Here is a 21,954-nt window from a genome sequence, read left to right as displayed (position 1 = left end):
AAACATTTCAGACATAAAACATATCAAATTCATCGATTCGACTCAAGGCCATAGCAAGCGAACTTGGTGATTTATTTTTCGTCATCGACTACCCGACCTGTACGTAAAAACAAGGTCAAATTTAGCTGTACGTACTTTACCAAAGTGTAGTGCGGTCCGCATTCGACAGTTCGGACATATCTGAATATGTTTGGCCAGTAATTGCTCAGTCAACAAATGGTTGTGCGGTAAAAAGCACCTTTTTTTAGTCACAGGCAAATTTTTCAGAGGGGGGAATTTTAGCTCAAACATCGGCCAAGGGGGCCACGAGACGAAAAAGGTTGGGAACCACTGTCCTAGGCGATGTAATGAGGAGGCATGCACACTGAATGAAAATAAAGAAGATAATATAAAAAAAAGAAAGCGACAAGAAATAGGGCGGAATGTCATGGGAAGCGAGGTCGATAGGTCAGTCATGGTCTGGTAATCTTGAGGATGGACTGTATATATTTAGTATTTCGACTTCAATGTGGACATGCTCGTCGACTGTCGGATGGCCGGCGGGGTACTGTTCCACACACCAGGTCCAATCCATATTTTGGAAATCTGAAAAGAAAGGACACTTTTCAAAATTTTCAGACTTAATTTGGTTGGTTGACTAAAATAATAGGTCATTTTACCAACACGACTCCAGAAATATTCACTTTTGTTGAATTCTCCGTTGGTTGACTAAAAAAGGTCAATAACTTATCGGCTCACCTCCCGAAATACCTATTTCCTATATCTCAGTCGAATTTTAACCAAAGTTTTCAAAAAAGGGATCAAAATCTCAGAAAAAGAGGACATTTGGGCGTTCTCCGAGGACATGCAGTTTCAAAAAAGTCAAGATAGAGGACATATCGTAGCCACTGAGCTAGATATAATGTTGTTGGCACGATCTCTTTCATTTATCATATAACAATTTCATTATCGGATGGGACTTGGCGACTATGGAACCGTAGCATTTGCTGATATGATATTCACAGTCTATACCTATACGGACCAGATTTTACTCGAAAGCCGGTACCGCTCTGTATGGATTTTAAACGTACGTGTTTCACAGGGAGAGCGATGACGAGACTTCCTATTCTAAGTCTGCGCGAAGTTTTAAGGCTGTTCACGGTTAGGGTAGTAAGTTCGTAATCGAAGTAAAGTATGTAGGCATATAGGTGGGCGCAAAAAGTCTAGCGCATGACCGATTTTTCGCAAAAGCCGGTCTTGACCTGTGTAGATTTTGACGGTGCTGCATACCGAGATGAGCGACTAGCTTTGTTTATGATGTTATCTGTAGCAATTTTCAATATTATACCACTATGATTGGGTTATTAATTTCGTTATTATCAAAGTTGAGTATTATCTACAATAAGTATGATATGCTGGGCGGCATCTAACATACGGTAAATTGTTGGGATTGATCAAAAGAACTAGAAGTAGTCCACCCCAGAACGGCGTTACCGTCAAAATACTATTATGAAGCTGAAAAGTGGGGTGCCGGCTGAACAAATACAGAATATTCTTTGGGATTTGCTCGTGGGATCGGCGGCTGAGCTTCAATTTTTTATGGTCGATCTTGATCTCAGTTTCTCTTCGAATATATTTCTGATAATAACGAAGAAGTATTATCATAGTATTTATAACTAACACAACCACTCTGCCCACACCATGGCACTATTGCTACATAACTGAACGGGATAGCTACTGTAGTCCTTGCGAAGTTTAGGAGACGCTTCGCATCTCCTCATGAAGTCCACAATGTTGGATAGATGACTGCTATTGTACTAAATATAATTGATCGTCGATCATTACTTTTTCACTTTTACTTCAATTGGGATAACAAATCACCAAGATACGATAGAGACGGGCACTGAAATATATTGTTACTTTCGAGCCATAAAGTGCGCCCCCTGTCGGAACAACACAAACTCTTAGCTCCTAGTTGCTTTTGGATTCCTTTTTCAGGTCGTCCTTCGCATACCGCTGGTACGTGTCAACATACCATTTTTTATCATATTACATCGCTTCTGATATTACAATATTCCCGTAGCTGATTTTTCAAGAATATAGTTGAATGAATGTTAACACTTGCCTTGCTTAAATGTATTGGTTTGACTCAATGCTTAACCTGAGGTTATTCTTCAGAAATGGCGCCTCGTCCAATTGTCAAGAAGAAGATTGTGAAAAAAAGGGTGAAGAAATTCATTCGTCACCAGTCGGATCGATATGATAAACTCAAGGTAATGTCAGTTATGAGATATCGGTATTTTAAGGCAACTTTGATGCGGCGACTGTTATGATTTTCATCATTCTGTTGATTCCATTGCCATGATGCCGAAATTTATACTTCAGAATCAGTGCAACAGTTTCCTTCAATTAAACCCAGTTATATAGAATTTGAGGTGTAGCCACCAGCGATGAGATTACAATGTGTCCGTCGTTTCTAGTATAAGTTTCTGTTGGCTATTCGACAGTCGTCAAGCATGTCCATATTGAATTCTAAATGTGATCAGTTTCCACTGAGCGAATAGTAGTTGCTCCTTACCCTTATACATTGTGCATTGCATGCATCTTATTTACATGCTCTTCAGCCCGGTTAAGTGTCTGATTTACAGCCAGAGTGGAATTGGTGGCAATGTCACGCAGAACTTACTGTTTAATTACCTAATTATATAAAGAGCTTCTTGGAGGTGCAGAACTTAAATATACAATTGAATAGTATATTCATATCACTTAATTATTCTACGCTGAAAAGCACTCATCACGCAGGATTTATTTCAAAAATTAACCGAGAACTACTACAACTCATTTCCAATTGGGCACCTTCTTCAACTGAATTGAGACACTGTTGGGCTGTGCGGCAATTATTCAGGGGTACGTCTACTTTGTGCATGTCGGCTATGTCGCAGCTATGTAGCGGCTATGACGGCTGTCGCAGCTATGTAGCGGCTATGTCGACTATGTCACAGATATGTCGGAGCTATTTGGACTTTGTCGCAGCTATAAGTCGACTGTGTGACAAAAGTCGCAGATATATGTCGGCTATGTTGCGGTTATGTCGACTACGTAATCAACTCCGGACATGCAGAAGTGGATTTTGCAATAATTTAAATTTTGACATTGGCTTACATATGTTTCAGGCAAAGTATTAAATGCCGAAGTCTGATCCAGAAGCAGATGCTAGTTGTCTTTATTCGTTGCAATGTCATACTATTTGTAATGCAAATACAATAGACGAAAAAAGTTTAGGTTCCCGTGTTGTCTATCTTTCCTGGTGGTCAGTTATAAGTATTTCAATATAAAGTATATTCTACTACGGTATAAGCTCGTGTATGTATCTACATTAGGTCTGTTCAAAAATAATTTTTTCGGATTCCAGCCATTCATTGATTAAATTGAGATGTTACCCTAAAAAACGCTGCACACCAAATTTGGTTCAATTCTAACAATTATAGGACTCGCAGATCCGATTGAAAATTTTAAAAAAATCAAATATTTCTGTCAACCCCATGAAATTGTTGAAATGTCATCAAAGACTATGCAAAATAAATTTGAATCAATCCCAACTAGTAGAAGCGGAGTTTTTCGTTGATATTCTCGGATTATCCACCGATCAAGGATCAAGGAAAATCTCAAATAACTCCGTACGTAAGCGATATAGCCGAGATAGCTGATGCATAACCAACATAGCCGCGACATACTCGACATATATCAGCAACATCTGTCACATAGTCGACCTATAGCTGCAACAAAGTCCAAATAGCTCCGACATATCTGTCACATAGTCGACATAGCCGACATGCACAAAATAGACGGACCCATTATTCAGAACAGTGCTGATGAATCGACACTAGTTAGCCCTCTAGTTTACTGGACCACGACCTGTCGTTGATCTCCCCTTCCGAAACATTCCACTTTCCTGTCACCTGTCCTTTTATAATATCTTTTCATTCAGGGTGCATGCCTCCTTTTATACTATGCCTAGGCCAGGTGGGTGTCTGATTTCAAAGACTATTCCAAGTCGTTTCGACAGCCTCCTATTGTTCATTGTGTCGCCGTCTTGTGGTGTATTGTGATTATGAAATCTTCATCTTTAAATTGAAAAAAAATTAGCGGGTTTTCGAGTGGTCTGGCCAATTTCCTCAAATGAACTTGGTGCTTCAGTCGCCAGCTTGAAGACAACACAATTTTGAGTGTGCACGCGCTGTAGTTGCGGTTGTTGTATGATGGTAGTATTATCGGTTGGCTTTCAATATTTCATAAGCTGGTAGGCCAGTTGGGCTTGCGACAACGACTAGTCCATTGGGATATTATGGATTTAATTTATGGTATAAAGTATGATTTCCTTACCCTTGGTATGTCAACTACCGCATCCCTTATTTGTCCCTATTTAATCTCATCGTGTTGTCTTCGTTTCAGCCCAACTGGAGAAAACCCAAGGGTATCGACAACAGGGTGAGGAGACGTTTCAAGGGGCAATACCTCATGCCTAACATTGGTTACGGTAGCGACAAAAAGACCAAGCATTGTCTGCGAGACCACAGAGGATTCAAGAAATTCCTCGTCCATAATATCAGAGAACTTGAGGTGAGTTATTATTTTGTTGTTGGCTAAAATCAATTTGTTGACTGTGATCCCATTGCAAGGTCCTCCTGATGTCGAACAGGACATTCTGTGCCGAAATTGCGCATGCCGTGTCTAGCAAGAAGCGAAAGGTTCTCGTGCAAAGAGCCAGAGAACTGAACATCTACGTCACTAATCCCAACGCTAGATTGCGTAGCCAAGAAAACGAGTGAATAAATGCGCTTCTTGATAACTTCGAGCATGTCTGGTCTGCTTATTTTTGCGAGTTGTGACTTGCATATTGCTAGATATTAGTCAGAAATCTGAATAGATGGCCGAAGTATGAATGTATACCAACTTTGAAATCTGGACGGAGCTGGGACTAATGGCTGAGTCACATGGTTGCTCAAGGGTTTTCAGTTGGCCAGTTGTTGGCTTTCAGCTACCATCGTTGGCAGACCCGGTGTTGAAAATGATGATTTTCTTATTACTTCCGGTTCAGATATTGTTAAACTGTTGCACATGCTGCAGTGCTTGCCTTTGGAATATTTTGAGACCCTTGATAGTTAACTATAGGTCTCCAAGTTAGAGGGAGAGGTTATTTTGAAAGTGGTTTGGATACTAGGGTATTTTGGATTTATATCCGACTCCTGATACCAAACACAATGCTATGCTGTGTATTTGACTGAAGAAACTGATCTTCGACTGTGCATAGAACTGCAAATTCAGAATTTTTTCAAACAGCGCCTGATGTTAGCTAATGACGGCTGTAATATAGCAAACGGCATTTATTTTTGTGAAGACTGCAATGTTCAAAGTGCAAGATACGGTTTTCACAGTAAGAGCTGCAGTGTCTGCCAGCCATTGGTGAGTAAAAACTCTTGCCTAGTAAATGAGCAGGTACAGCGAGAAGTGGTCAGTAACGTCGTACTTCTACTTTTTGAGGTTCTTCAAGTAGATTTTCTAACTTGCACTACTTAAAGTTGTGACCAGTGGTGGCTTTTGGGATGGGCGGTCGCCCGGGGCCCCCCTATTCGGATTTTGCGCTCTTTTCAAGGAGAATGACGAATAAACACGGAAATCCGTGCACCAGGCAAGAATATGATTCCGTACAGATGTGTCAATCTTCATCGAATCTCTGCATTTGGTAGAAAAGTGCCGTATCCCGATAATCAACACGTCTCTGCATGCGGTATAATTACTTAGTTTTGATGTAGTCTATCCTTGCACACGTGCAATAATAGACATTGCCGAATCCAGCACGTGGCCAAACCCTGCCGGGGTGAAATATAGATAAAATATCAGATGCGAAAGGGGGGTCTGATGTTACGGTTGGATACTTAAAGGGCCCCCCCCCCCCCCCAGTAAGTCTCACCCAGGCCCCCCCCCCGTTCGCAGGGCCACCACTGACTACATCCTCTTGACAGTTGTTCCGGCAAAACTAGGCCTGGAATACAAGTACCAACGATAACGACATTGATCGTCTCTTGGGTACAGCGTTTAAAATAGCTACCATACGTCCTCTTGCAAGAGGATTTGTCCTCTCATCTACTCATTTGAAAGTGTCCTCGTAAGACGCCCAGATGTACTCTTTTTGGACTTGGTTGAAAATGTCCTTGGAGGACGCCCAAATGTCCCCTTTTTTGAGAATTTTGTTTAAATATAGGGTAAAATTCGGGTGAGATACAGTAAATCAGCACCGAAGTAACGCCGTGGCAGCTATTTCAGGAGCCCACTCGGAAGATGACCTATTTTTAGTCAACTAACCACAAAGTCGGGGAAAATTTACCATTTTTACTCCAGGATTATAAGTCGGAAAATGTTGAAAGTGTCCTCTTCACGTTTCCAAAATAACGGTAATTCTAGTTTTGAACTTGAGGTAAATCATGCGAAGCACTGAACCATTGGCGACCCGGCTTATATCCCTTCTCTCATAGGCCAGATAAAAGTAGATTGACATCATCTGCTGGTAGTACTATCAACATCCGCATACCAGTCAAAGAATTTATTTACTTCAACTGTATTATCGCTGATCGGTAGAAATGCCTCGTAAAATCTGCACGCAAGAGCGTAATTCATCACATACTGATCAACTCGACCTCACGCGAGAGATAAGGCAACGATTGCAGGAGCGTGGCTCCATATCGGACTGCTGCAAAATACAAATACGTCGCTCCAAAGCGACCGCGTTCATATTCATGCATCTTGAGCTGCTTCATCTTGCGTGTCATCTTCTGCTTCCAACTCGAGGAGATCCTCTATCCGTCCGCATGCGCACATTCGCAACGCCGCCTGCGCTGCTCTTGTCAGGTTTTCCGCATCCTGCGTCGTCAAATTCGCAAATACATCGACGCTACCGGATTCACATGGGTCTTTCAATCCAGGACCATCCTCAAGCACCAGTCCCATGGCCATCACTGTAAATAGAGCTTTTCTGTTTGAACACATGGACAAAAGTTTTCCAAAATGAGATATATGGTTATATAAATGCCTATATGAAGATCTTTTTGGAGATAGAGAACTTCAATATGCAATTGAAATAAATCGGAATATTTTTGGCTGACACTCGCCACGGGTAATCATCAGCAACTAGCAGAATATTGCAAAGAACATTGTATATTGACAATTGTCTCACCAAATACAACATCAACGGCATGAAATTTCGAATATTCTAGCAGCAAAGAGATCACTTAAGCTCAATGTACTAATTTTACATGCTACACGAACCCCTTCTGTTGATACAAACTAAGATGGCATATTTTGATAGAAATTCAATCATGTATTATCAGAGATGGTCAAAGTAGTCAACGTCACTACTCAAGTAGAAGTAACGCAGTAATTTCTACTCAAGTAGAAGTAGGAGTGGTGGTTCACAAGTAAGTGAGTAGGTGTTCTATGCTTATTTTAGTAGAAGTAGTCTAAAATTATAACTACTTAGTACGAGTAAAATCTACTTGAAGTACTTCAAAAAGTAGAATTACTTCGTTACTGACCACCTCTGTATATTATACATTTACATATATAGATGACAGCGTAGTGATGGAGCGTTCTGCTTCTTGATCAGTGGGCCGGGTCAAACTCAAGACCTGATTAGTGATTAGTAACACTGGTATCCATGGCTTCCCCGCTTGGCGCTCAGGCTCAGCATCACCGGGATAGCATGGAGGATTGCTGCAAGACTTGGAAAGCCTTACAAGGCTATATCTGCACCTTCCTTGCCAAGCATGTGCACATCACGCACTTGTTATATGCATATGCGCAGATCGTGTGTATGTATATCAAGTGTCGGTATATATGCTGCATTAACACCGAGGACAAAAATATACTACGTCTTACACATGTATAGAAATTCGGTGTATTTACTTCTGCGAATCAAAGTAAAATAAACAAGTAACAATACAAACACAATAAACAAGTAACAATACAAACACAACAGTTTTTCATTCGCGTACCTTCAATGCACTGAATGAACAGTCTCCACACGCTCAATTCACTTTCGCGTACGTCTTTGGCCAGTTTAGTCATGACCGCGTGTACGAGCACTTCGGCCGCGTACGGCGTCATGTGTCTCCACCCGTCCAACCTCTGGGCAAAGTCGACAAACATTCCTACGACCGGCAGTTCCAGCTCTTCCCTTTTCTGCAATTTATCAGACGCGATAAAAGCAATCAGCTTCTTGGAGGCACAGAACTTCAATATACAATTGAGTAGTATATTCATATTGAAATGAACCCGAACATTTTTGGCTGACACTCGTCTGGGGTAATCTTCAGCAACTAGTAGTGAATTCAAAAGAACAGCGTATATCAACAATCGCTCAGTAAGGTTGTTCAAAAATAACTTTTTTCTTCAAATTTTACAGGTTACTCGATAGAATTATTAGATTGGCTGAAAAAATACGCTGCATGCAAAAGTTGGCCACATTTCAACCCGCAGAAGCGAAGCTATGGGCGTTCAAAATTTCAAATTTTACTGCCAACCCCATGAAATTGTGAAGTTGTTAAAAGAAACAATGAACACCGTACAAAATTTGGCACCATTCCAAACGGAACAAGCTAGGTTATTGTTGTCCAAAAGTTTGTGTTTGATATAATAGCATTTACGGTTCTATATGTCCCACCTTAAATACTATTCTTATTCAAATAAAAATTTGTGTACTCCAATAACTCCGCTTCTACTGGTATAATTGAGCCAAATTTGTTACACATCGACTTGTTCTCGACAACTTTACGATTTCCTAAAGTTCGCCGTAAAAGCTGCGACTCTAATAGCTTCACTTCTAGACGTTGGAATTGAGCCAAATTTGGTGTACAGCGATTTTTTAGCAAACCCATCAATTACGTTACGCAGTGCTGCAGAAGTTGCATTTATACAATTTTTTGAAATCATGAGGGTATGAGATACTCGAAAGGTTCCAGCAGTTTAAAATTTGCATGGTGTCTGCTTGTTCCGTTTCTTCCTTCGCTATTCAATCGATCATGGTTACATTTTTATTTACATAGGGTTCGCACAATTTACCAGTTCGTTCAGCGAGTTTCATGACTAACGGAATAGTGGGTATGCCGCATACCCGAAAAAAACTGCTAGGTAAACACGGCATACCCAGTATACCGGCGTCTATGGTGGGCCGCATTGTCACTTGAAATCCATTAATTTAGTCTTTATTATAGTTTTATAGCATATTTTGCGCAATACTTGATAAAAGTTGCAGAAAAAAGTTGCATGAAAAATATAGACAAAAGTTGCAAAAAGTTGCAACATAAAACTCCTCCAAACAGATTAAAACACCATACTACATACATTATGAGTATTTACGAAGCTTCCAGAAGCTGTAAAAAAAAAGTTGCAAAAACTTGCCCTACTTATGACTCATGAGCATGAGAGTAGCAAATGTCTGTACAAACTTGGCTTGTTTCGCACTGTATACTTCATAGCATTTACAGGAAAATCAGAAATTATATTAGAATTAAAATTTATTAGAGCGTAGAGGCATTTTACAAATTAGCCTAGAATTAGATTTCCGTCATTTCGCTGTAACTAGTTTAATCAGACAACTAGAACCATCCAGTCGCCCAAGTCTGCCGGTAACCAGATGCCAAATCACCTTCCGCGCCCATTTAGTTCTCCGGATTTTTCGAAGCGCCGTTTGGCAGTTTTCCTCCGACAGTAGATCTGCGTCATCTTCTTGCGGACGAGTGTCATCAGACTCGGTTGTCATGGAAACTGTTGCGTTATCATTGTCTTTCGCCGATTTTTGGTCTGTGTTCCCAGAACACGCGGGTGATGTCAGGCTGAAAAATTATAATACCATTGCCTCAACATTGTAAGGGTTGTAATGACTCGAGTCGCGATTTTCTGATGACCCGACTTGACTCGAGTCATTTTCTCAAAACACGGACTCGACTCGAGTCCATCTGTGTACTGACTCGACTTGGACTCGAGTCATAGCGCATGACTCGATCCAAGTCATATGACTCTAGACTCAGATGGCCAAGACCGACATTTCATTGCAATTTCGAAGAAGAGTAAAATAACCACAATATTGGGATTTCATCTATCGGTACTGGTACTTGAAAATGCGACCAGATACTACTAAAAGTGTGGAAAATTAGTATATTATAAATGCGAACTATTCGGTATCACCAAATAAAGTTATAAAAAGTGGGTTTAGCAAGACTTTAACTGGAAACTGAGCAGTCAACACAATGACTTGGACTCGGACTCGAGTCATAATACCATGACTCAGACTCGACCGTCTGCTCGCTGACTTGGACTTGACTTGGTATTGAATTGAAAATGACTCGACTTGACTCCAGTCAAAACTATAAAAGTGAGATTGACTTGTGACTCGGAGCCCTGTGACTTGGTTACAACCCTGGTGAGAGTGTAGGACTTTTGCGATTGACTTAAAATAGGGTTACCATACGTGTAAGTGTGAATACCCTGATAATAGCGCACACTCATAGAACTAAAAAAAAACAGGTAGAGCTACAGACTAAAATTGCTGTTACACCACTGCTTTTCTACCATTTTGTATTTGAAATACTTTTCATCTGATATTGAATACTATGTATGCTATAGATGCTATAGACACATTAACTGAATACAATCGGTACTGATAGCGTAAAAGCCTGAGCCAAACATTATCAGCAAGATAAATATAAGATAGCAGCAGAACGAAACGCCCTACCTAATAAGCACAGGGTATCGGCAGTAAAATTTGTCCAAGCTGACAGTGATGATTTCAGCTGAGTCATTCGGTGAGACGATTGCCTTGTCGGCTACTGGCCCCTTCAACTTGAATTCGATCAGACTGGCAAGCCTGTGCAACATTTCTTTTGTTGGTTTGTCCTGAAGGAAATAAGAACGAGTTGGAAAAGCCGGTGATTGATCAAGAGCACATCCAAACTGGGTACCATCTTTCTAAAGAAGCGCTACTTCATTTAATCATTATAATTAAAGATCTGGAGACAAAGTTTGTTTTTGTATCAAAATATGCTATTTGGACTGTGGCAAATTAGGAGTGCATAACCTATTAAATGCTAACATTTGCTTTCGAACACTACAACATAAAAAAGTGCTGACATGATTCATATAACCATGACAGATATTAGAGCGAAGGACATAAATTGGCCAGCAATGAGAAAAGGGCTAAAGCTGATAGCAGAATACACCCAAAATTATCTGGGTTGGTAGTGAGCGAGTAACGTGTTTGATTTCCGCACAGTTGGTTATGGAAATTGTTGCAAAATGGTTGAATTCAGTCTTTAAGGACTTTTACGGAGGGGTACCAGTGCCACAATCATATTCTGAGGAATTTATAGTTTCCGAATTGGAGCTGTTTCAATAACGGAAAAATATGACCCAACGACTCGGATTTTCATAAAATTTGGTTTGCTTCATAAAACTTTTTTCGGATTTCAGAAAAATAATTTTTATCAAAATTGGTTAATCGGTACTGAGGATTTCGCCGCTCAAATATTGCTGTTTTTGTGATCGCTCAAGCGGGAAAATGTCAAAAATTTATACATGTATTTTAAATTTGCGCTATTTCCTATTTGCCATATCAATAGAAGTCAGGTTCTTCTCACTTTTTAAACACTTGGGTGAGGGTGATATCAAACGTCTCGCTTTCAAAATATTCTCATTTGTTTCATTCTTAAAATGTTTATTCAAACAGATAAATTACGGTTCCACGACCTATTTTTACCGTATTGGTCCTGATATACGAGACTTGAATTGGGTAATGCACAAAGTGAGTCGAGTCGAGTAATTTTCCATTTTTAAGAAAATGAGTCAACTCGGTACTAAGAAAAATTGCGACTCGAGTCATTATAACCCTGACTCCCAAGTCGTTGCAACACCTTTTATCTTTTCATTCTACCGTAATCTTGCGATGTTTCTGATTGATAAAATTTCTAAACGAACGGATAAACATACCTTAAAAACTGCTACTAATTCATCTCCGTGACCAGCCGCACCATTGATAATCAACTTCCTTTTGGCCGGCCCTACGCGTATAACACCGATAAGCACCCGCGGCGGCAAAACAGCCGCCGGCTTTGCTTCTGCCGCATCTGCCGTAACACCCCCCATATTCTCTTCACCCATGTCCTGTTTTATTCTGCACTCCGAAACCTCCGCTGCAGATCTAGCCTCCATACTCAGGGTTTCACTCGCGCATTTCATCGCGTTCATGATGCTTTGAATCGTGTCGTTTAGATTGTTTTTCTCCTCAATCGTGGTCAAAATTTCGTGTTTCCTTTTGATGAGTTTGTCTTCTGGAGATTCGTGCTTTTTGCTCCATTGCTTGTGGTGTTCTTCCAATTCTTTTTTAGCTTTTTTACTTTGAGGACCTTGTTGGTCTTGTTGCTGTTTGGGTGGTTTGTAAGGCGCTTCGTAACCGCCTTGATGCTTAAAGGATTGTTCATATGGATTTTCTTCATAGTAATCTCCTCCTGGACCCCACCCTGGACCTGATGGTCCCCTTGGCTCCCAACCATCATATCCATTTCCACCCCAATCATTGTAGTCGTGTTGTGGGCCGTGCATATTAGGCCCTCTTTTGTATGGTCTACCTCTAGGCGGGTAGGGACCAGTAAAAGGTCTTTTTCTTGAGATGGGACCTCGACCATTTCCTCGCATGCCATGATACATTGGCCCTGGTCCCGGTGGCGGCCCATAACCGTAACCACTGCCATCATTGTAATCTTGACTAGGGCCATATCCTTGCCAGTTATTGCTGTAGGATTCATCATATTCAGACCACTGCTGGTCCCATCCTTGGGAGCCCCACCCTTCATCATTCCACCCTTGATTATTCCATCCTTCATTATTCCATCCTTCATTATTGTATCCTTCATTGTTGTATCCTTCTTTATTGTATCCTTCATTGTTGTATCCTTCATTGTTGTATCCTTCGTTGTTGTATCCTTGATTATTGTATCCTTGGTTATTGTATCCTTGGTTGTTGTATCCTTGGCTGTTGTATCCTTGGTTATTGTATCCTTGGTTGTTGTACCCGCCACGCGGTTGACCTCTGTTGGGATATCCGCCGCCACCGCCTCGGCCTCTTGTGTTGCATCCTTCGTAACCCCATTGTCCTCTGCCTCGGCCAGACATTGTTTAGCTTAGCAAGTTAGGCCTACAGAATTTTTGGAAATCTTGGTTATCCAGTGATACCATGTAATTGATAATAATGTTATTATTATTACAGAGACTATTAGCGAACCGTTTATGGTTCCAATATAAAATAAATGATTCGATTCAAGTATTGAGACAATATTTTCCAGTAGTGAAATTATACTGCCTTTTCCAATAGGAGTTATATTCAGCGAGAGATGTCGTTTCGACGTTACGCAAGTCAGCAAAAATTACACTTCTGTGAAGTCGTGATCAACCCGTGTCATTGTCGCAAATTCCAATGAAGTATATATATATGTACGGTCAAAAAATACCAAATTATTTTTATGTGTAATAATTTCTTTGCGGTATCATAAAAGCTACATATTTGAACTTTGCATATTCTTATGATCTCATAAAGAGTGACACCAGAATACTCAACTTGGAATCGAATCACCTCGGAAATCTTTTCAAATTCAACCTCTAAACAGCTTTATCAAGAATGCTAGGTTGGTCAACATTTCATCGATAATATCGCGAACGTAATTTCTATATACTACTACGGTTGATCTAAACCGCCATCCTTCTCGAATAATTACGGTAAACACTTCCATCTATTCACGTAAATTTTCGTCAACGGGAATTTTTCGTATTTTGTCAATAAATTTTGCAGAACATGTGAACATGATCGACCTTATTGATTTTCTTGTGAAGATAATCAAACCAACCCTGATGAATATATATATAGCCGAAAGATAACTTCTCATAGTTATTTTCCCAAAATGTGCTACAGGGTTGGTTCGATTATGTTCACAATAAGAGCAATTCTGTTCACAATAAGAGCAGTCTCATGTTCACAATAAGAGCAGTCATGTTCACAATAAGAGCAGTCTCATGTTCACAATAAGAGCAGTCGTTGTATTCACAATTACATCAGTCGCAGCACCACCATATCCCCCTGACACGATGTCCGAGTGGCAACATAGTCCGAACACAACCCAGACATGATGTCCGAACACCCCCAGACACGATGTCCTAGTGTCAACGCAGTTCGAACACACTCCTGACATGATGCCCGAACACCCCTAGACACGATGTCCGAATGTCAACGCAGTCCGAACACATCCCAGACACGATGTCCGAACGCCCCCCCCCCCAGACATGAGGTCCGAACACCCCCCAGACATCCTCCATACACGATGTCCGAACTCACCACGCCCCAGACATGATGTCTGAGTGTCAACGCAGTCCGAACACACCCCAGACACGATGTCCTAACGCCCCTTCCCCAGACACACCCCAGACACACCCCAGACATGATGACCGAATACCCCCCAGACATCGTCCAGACACGATGTCCGAACTCGCCACGCCCCAGACATGATGTCCGAGTGTCAACGCAGTCCGAAGACACCCCAAACATGATTTTATGAACACACCCTAGACTTGATATTTGAACACAGGCCGGGACATGATGTCCGAACATGATTTCCGATTGGCAACGCAGTGTGGACAGACCTCAGTCATGATATCCAAACACCCCCAGACATGATGTCCAGAGTGTCAATGCAGTCCGAAGATACCCCAGACATGATAATACAATAAGATCAGCCATGTTCACAATAAGAGCAGTCTCATGTTCACAATAAGAGCAGTCATGTTCACAATAAGAACAGTCCTATGTTCACAATAAGAGCAGTCATGTTCACAATAAGAACAGTCTCATGTTCACAATAAGAGCATTCATGTTCACAATAAGAGCAGTCTCATGTTCACAATAAGAGCAGTCATGTTCACAATAAGAACAGTCTCATGTTCACAATAAGAGCAGTCATGTTCACAATAAGAACAGTCTCATGTTCACAATAAGAGCAGTCATGTTCACAGTAAGAACAGTCTCATGTTCACAATAAGAGCAGTCGTTGTATTCACAATAATATCAGTCGCAGCACCACCATATCCCCCGGACACGATGTCCGAGTGGCAACATAGTCCGAACACCACCCAGACATGATGTCCGAACACCCCCAGACACGATGTCCGAGTGTCAACGCAGTCGGAACACACTCCTGACACGATGCCCGAACACCCCCAAACACGATGTACGATTGTACGTACGTAAAGTACGTGCGTACAGGTACAGCGACCCAGTCGAGACCGATAGATTGATGACTCGAAGTTGACTAAAAAAATTAGATTTGAGTCACGAGTCAATTTACATTTTGAGACACAGAGTCAAGTTAAGTCGTGTCTGGGGGGGGGTTCGGACATCGTGTCTGGGGTGTGATCGGACTGCGTTGACACTCGGACATCATATCTGGGGCGTGGTGAGTTCGGACATCGTGTATGGATGAGGATGTCTGGGGGGTGTTCGGACATCATGTCTGGGGTGTGTCTGGGGGGGGGGGCGTTCGGACATCGTGTCTGGGGTGTGTTCGGACGGCGTTGACACTCGGACATCGTGTCTGGGGGTGTTCGGGCATCATGTCAGGAGTGCGTTCGAACTGCGTTGAGACTCGGACATCGTGTCTGGGGGTGTTCGGACATCATGTCTGGGTTGTGTTCGGACAATGTTGCCACTCGGACATCGTGTCCGGGGGATATGGTGGTGCTGCGACTGATGTTATTGTGAATAATACAACGACTGCTCTTATTGTGAACATGAGACTGCTCTTATTGTGAACATGACTGCTCTTATTGTGAACATGAGACTGCTCTTATTGTGAACAGAATTGCTCTTATTGTGAACATAATCGAACCAACCCTCCTCAAAATGTGTAGAATGGAGATAAGCTACTTTGACTTGCGTGTTTTTCAGTCTAATCGAGTGAAAAAAATTAGTGTCTTTGACACTTGCTCATGGATTCGGCAACAACATTAAACCCTCAATGCATATACTACCACTACATCACACGTTAATAACATGTAGAATCGTGTTTACGAAAAGACCAGAATCGGGAACGGGTTCAAACCTTCAAAGAATATAAGTTTTGCGTTTTGAATGAAGTACCGGCGCGCGGGACGCCGGGACGGTAGTTTTTTTTGCACATCATGCACTCGTGGTATGCATATGTACAGATCATGTGTGTGTATATATCATGAGTTGGTTTACATTCAAAAAATATACCACTTCGGCTTATTCCATCTTTCGCCACCGGAAACGTTTCAGTACCGTACGTGACAGCAGGTCTCTATACCTGGAACCTGGTACGGAATCGGGATGAATATATACTACCTACTCCTCGAAAACTCAAATACAGAAACTTGGCAAACGGGCAAGTTACAGATATATTTCATGACGAGTTCACTATGTATAAACTTTTCTATGAGGCGCAAGGAATTAAAAACAGTTCACGCCACTCGAGACGGAAACTTAACAGTCCGCTCCGGATTCATAATGATAAAGCAAGCACCATAGAGCATCTCGAACATGGGTGACTGAGCACGTGAGCAGAGATAGCGAGTTGATTCCGAAATACCAAAGGGGCGACTGAGGGGGATCGGGGCGAAAATGTTAGAACGTGCAGTGAAATATATTTAATTAGCATGGTAAAAAACGCACGTGAAGGCGGCTTTTGCAGCATACTTCATGTAGCGTAAAAAAGGTGAACTCAACGGAAATTAGACGCGGAAACCGGTTTTCCGAGCACCGCCACCTCGGAAAATGGCCTGTTTTTGGTAAATTCACCAGAGTTAGGTGACAAGGGGGCGATGAGTCAAATAAGGTTGGGAATCTCTGCTGTAGGCCAAGATGGTTGTCTGATTTAAAGAATATTCCGAGCCGTTTCGGCACCCTCCTATCTTTTTCATTGTATCGCAATCTTGTGGAGGCTATATTGATTTGGTAAAAATTTTAATAAAATGATGATGATGATGATTTACCATCCACTCAGTTTCAGTATCAGTTTAATAATAATTTTATTATTTCAAAGCACCACAAGATTGTGATGCAATGAACAGATAGGAAGTAGCCTTGTCTTGAAATCAGAATTTACTCATTACACGCGAGCTTTTGGAGCGCAGCATCCTCTCTATAGCACGGATGTGGAGTCGGAGTGTCGTTGATTTTCTCTTGTTCGAGTTCGAGTCACAGAATATCTGTAGCACTCCTTGGAGTCGGAGTTGGGGAGGCACATATACTGGCTGGAGCCGGAGTTGGAGTTTGTTGAAATGTTCGGACTCCGACGCCAGGTACTTTAATTAGGACCGTGGTCTGTCCAGTTAGGTTTATTCGTAATTTCATCATTTCAAAACACCACAAAACTGCATGATATAAGATGAATACAACGAATAGACTTAGACCGGTGGTTCTCAACTGGGGCTCCCCGAGCGATTAGCATTTTCACGCGGTACTCGAAACCTCCAAATTTGCAAAATGGTTGATAAACCTAATTTATATACTTTTTTAAGTAGAGAAATCATGAGGTAGGCCTATTTTCTCTCCATAGCTGCTAAAACTTCGGGACGCGCATAAACAGAATGCTGGCCATTTAAGATGAAATATTCTACTGTGCAACGTCAGTTTATTTGCCAAATTGCCAATAGCCTAAACATATTCGTGTTTCGAGATGTTTTGTTGGGGTTTTGGCATGTATGTAAAATCCATTTTTCCTGTTATGTAGCCTATATAACCGCTATTCCGGAATATAACTTCAAGATGAGCTGCTAGACGTAGGCTGAACTTTATATGTTCATTAAAATTCTGCCTCCTCTTAACATCGCCTAGGCCAAGGTGGGTGTCTTATTCCATATAGACAACTCCTAGTCGCTTCGACATCTTCCTTTCTTTTCATTGTATCGCATTTTTTGTGGTGTATTGAACTGATATCGCCCCCTTCGTCATTTTCGCCCCCTAGACCGCCAAATCGCCCACGTTGGGAACCACTGCTCTAGCTAGTACGGTACTTATGTTTGGCGTAGCAATAGTCACCAAGCTACGAACAGATTACATTTCCTTCATGCAGAATGCAGAAATATGATAGCTAGGGACTAGGGTTAAAAGGACTAGCAGTCCGCTACAGTTGTAAAAGCCACACGCCAAAGAGACGCATGCTGATCTGTCGTATTTTCATTGTGTCGCATGATCATGTGCCGGACAACCTGTCCCAACCGTCCCAACGCATAGTTACGGGCACGGCACACAGTGCCGGACGAATAGCCTGAAAAATTATTCTCCCGGTACCGGACGAATAGCCACTGCCAAAATGAAAAGATTCATCATCATCATTGGTTTATTAGCAATTTCATCAGTTCAATACACCACAAAAAATGCGATACAATTAATAAACAGGAAGATGTCGAAGCGACTCGGATTTGTCTGTGGAATCAGACACCCACCCTGGCCTAGGCGATGTAAAGAGGAAGCATGCACATTGCACATGCACACTGAATGGAAGTAAAGAAGACAGTATAGAAAAAGAAAGCGACAAGAATAGGGCAGCATGTCATGGAAAGCGAGATCGATAGGTCAGTCGTGGTCCGGTAATCTTGAGGATGGACTGTATTTATTTAATAGTATTGCTTGTATTTCGACTTGAATGTGGACAGTGGACATATGCTCGTCGACTGTCGGATGGCCGGCGGGATACTGTTCCACACATCAGGTCCGGCATATTTTATAGAGCGATGATCTTTTCGGTCGATCATATGATATTTGGACGACGTGGACGCGCGTGTGTTGTAGGCTACTTGTGCGCTTTTGATTCCGAGGTAAAGAAGTCATTGAAATATTCGGGGCAACGACCGCAGTGGAACTGATACATAAACTTTGCGATTTTTAGTTTCCGCATATCTTCTATGTTTAGGACGCCGAATCTCTTCAGCAGCGACTTGTTGGATGGGCAACCAGAGGCCCCTTTGGGGCTCTAGCTATGATTCGGATTACTTGGGAGCCGAAACATCTGTAGCCTACTAAGTCTTTCAGGCATCTATATCGGCATATAAGATTCCATAACATGTATATAAAAGGCACGCACAGCAGTGAATCAAAAGTAACCGAAGATAACATAAGGATAAGCGATGAAAATGCGGCATGTGACCGTACGCGAAGTCGATATATAGACCTTTATGCCAGATCGCGCGCGGTCCGGTAATGCAGACCGCAGACTAGTATTCATTCTCCGGTCGTTTGGTGTCGCGAATCAATATCTGCATTAACCTGTATCTTCCGGTTTACCTTCAATATACGGGGTCCATAATAGTTTTAAATATTTTTCTGTTTCGGTGCAATGTGCATGATATGCAACAGGTGAGATTGTTACGTATAACGTGAAGGAAATTGCTGTACTGTTATATGATGACGTCACGTTCACCGTGACGACAGGGCCTCACCCTGGTCCAAATTAGCGCTCTACGTCGCTTCATTGCTCGCCAGCTGTTAATGGTGGTTACAAATCTTATAATATGGATTTAGTTGGAATATTACGTTATTTTTCGGGAATATTGTAGTTATAGGTAACTTGAGGTGTGGCGGATGATCGTTATTGGTAAGCTGTGATATTTATATGATGCTTTTTCTTGAATACTTGTTGAATGGTGTGCAAACAATGGGATAGCGCCGCGATTGATTAGAATTCCTCGCATTTGCGGTGTGATAAATAGGCTAATTTACGCGGATGAAATTAGATGAGCCTAATTTGTGATATCTGCTACTGATATTAAGGCATCGTGTATTGTTCATGGTTTATAGATCTGGTTTATTCAGTATTTGTGGATATTAAGGTATGGTGTGTATTTTATCTGTTAAATTGGCACTGTTGTGAAACTTGAAAAGGTACGTTAACGTTACTGGTTACTACCCATAATGAATAGCCATAATCATATTTGATTTGATCATTCCTATGAATGATACATTCTACAAGGAAGATTGTAGTCTATGCATATATCGATATATGTAGGCCTATAGCTTTATACAGTGCCCCATAATAAAAAAAATAAGGATGCTTTGTCTTTATATGTAGAGTATGAGATGAGTCGTGATGAAAATGAACTACAAATCAAACGTAATAGCATATCAAATTCATTGTTATAGGGGAATACGCCCAACAGGATGTTTTTGCTTGATGCATCAAGGCTCGGGTTATAATTAATCCGGCAAATACAAATATATATCAATTCGCAGCGTTAGAAGAAACAATTGTACGTTGATTAAAACGTGCCAATAAAGCTACCGGTATAGCATTTGAAAAAATCATATGGTGCGATGCGATTATCCTTTTTCTACTAATCGTTTGAAAAATTCGGAAAACATTTCTGTCAAAATGTAATTTTGAAACATTCCGGATTAATGAATGAAATTAATTTATTAATGGCTTGCCATCTCATTAAAGATATAATTAAGCGTCTTTTGCATGTAATCTGCATGGTTTAACTTGTGCAAGAGATCATAACTTAATCTATAGTAAATTATACGATTAATAGTTGAATATTACCATAGCTTAGATGACCGTAATAGTAGTAGAACGTTTTTTTGCGGTAATGTGTTGTGAAAACGAATTGTTTCGATCAAAAATACATTATTCCTCTATTGTAAAGAATACCATATTTATAAGGAAGGTGCGTTTGAAAATATCAGTTGCAGGATTTCACCAGCCTGAATTATTTCAAACAGTTCGTTTAACCATCCTTCCAGCACTCCTTTTTTTCAGTGACTTCTTGACCGAATTATTTTGTGACGGTATATAGTGGAATTCACGCGATTTAGAACCGGTCCTCGTCGTCACTGTGAGGGTGTTGCAGTGATTGCTGATGATATTTTTACCAAACAATTGAGAAATGTTTAATACAAGTTTGGACATAGAGCATCATAATCGCTCAGACTCGCTGAGTAGAGTAGAGAGTGCTGTGAAGATACCGACGAAAATCCTTCAATATATTGTTGTTGTCTAATCAAGTATTGCGGCTCAATGGTTCGCAACCTTTTTAACCTCACAGACCAATGGTACTTCATGATTCAAAATTAATCCTAAATCTGAGTACTTGTTGAAATCTATGCGATTTTAAATGTAACACTTTGAATGATGTCTTCTTTTATGCGATATACGTGGTTTTATCGATGTTTCTGCACGGCAAAGCGTGCAAAGTTCTGTTAAAGACCATTATCTTGATTGTGATGGTTTGGTATCCTTTTAATGAAATGCAACTTTGCTGGTTGCTGTAGCCTTAGTAATTGTTTGATGACTGGCTGAGTGCGTTCGAAAGAATGATGAGCAATGCCAGTCTCGTTAGATTAGAGAAATATACCGCTGGCCTACATAAAAAAGGTGTCGTATTGTTCGAATGATACACGTAAGCGATTATGTTGAGAAGTATTAATGAGATATATTTATAATAATAATTCGAAAAGGAGGGGTTATTTGATTTTAGAAAAGGGGGCTGTTCCGACATGCGAAATACCTACGCTACTGAGACTCGATTGCATTTTTCAAATTGTCGTACTTTTTTCAAATTGTTCATTAAAATTAACCTCATCCCATCCTCCTTGTGATGGACTGGGTGAGAAAGAATATTCATGATTGCAAAAAAAAAATTGAAAAACTTCTGATACGTAATTCAAACTAATATAGATGAAACAGAAAAAATTGACCGGTCATAGAAAAAAATTTAATTCAAAAACTTGAATGAAGATTTGTTATTATATGTCGTGGTTTGTGATTATTCAGGTGAGTTCCATTGTTATAATGGGTCTTCTTAGAACTATTAACACCAAACTCCTAATTTGAAAGTGTCTGTTTTTTGGAATATGAATACGTGATGTGT

General features: G+C 40.9%; 2 protein-coding genes across 2 annotated transcripts; one reads left to right on the top strand and one right to left on the bottom strand.

The window, feature by feature from the left end:
• The first annotated feature begins 1,856 nt into the window (after nucleotides 1-1,856).
• LOC145453679 (large ribosomal subunit protein eL32-like) lies at nucleotides 1,857-4,834 on the top strand. The gene is made up of 4 exons (XM_080331647.1): nucleotides 1,857-1,998; nucleotides 2,158-2,252; nucleotides 4,432-4,599; nucleotides 4,659-4,834. Exons 2-4 carry the CDS (start codon nucleotides 2,160-2,162, stop codon nucleotides 4,806-4,808), a joined length of 411 nt encoding a protein of 136 aa, XP_080187773.1. The 5' UTR covers nucleotides 1,857-1,998; nucleotides 2,158-2,159; the 3' UTR covers nucleotides 4,809-4,834.
• Nucleotides 4,835-6,565: 1,731 nt separating this feature from the next.
• LOC145453987 (uncharacterized) lies at nucleotides 6,566-13,308 on the bottom strand. Its single transcript, XM_080331946.1, has 5 exons — nucleotides 12,016-13,308; nucleotides 10,766-10,926; nucleotides 9,680-9,866; nucleotides 8,028-8,214; nucleotides 6,566-6,992 (listed from the first exon to the last, which is right to left on the bottom strand). Exons 1-5 carry the CDS (start codon nucleotides 13,195-13,197, stop codon nucleotides 6,772-6,774), a joined length of 1,938 nt encoding a protein of 645 aa, XP_080188072.1. The 5' UTR covers nucleotides 13,198-13,308; the 3' UTR covers nucleotides 6,566-6,771.
• Between the last annotated feature and the right edge of the window lie 8,646 nt (nucleotides 13,309-21,954).

The sequence above is a fragment of the Botryllus schlosseri genome, chromosome 13 (genome assembly GCF_051294905.1).
Source record: "Botryllus schlosseri isolate E-star chromosome 13, Bs_hap1, whole genome shotgun sequence".
NCBI classification, from domain to species: Eukaryota; Metazoa; Chordata; class Ascidiacea; order Stolidobranchia; family Styelidae; genus Botryllus; species Botryllus schlosseri.
This window is presented reverse-complemented; position numbering and strand designations above follow the sequence as displayed.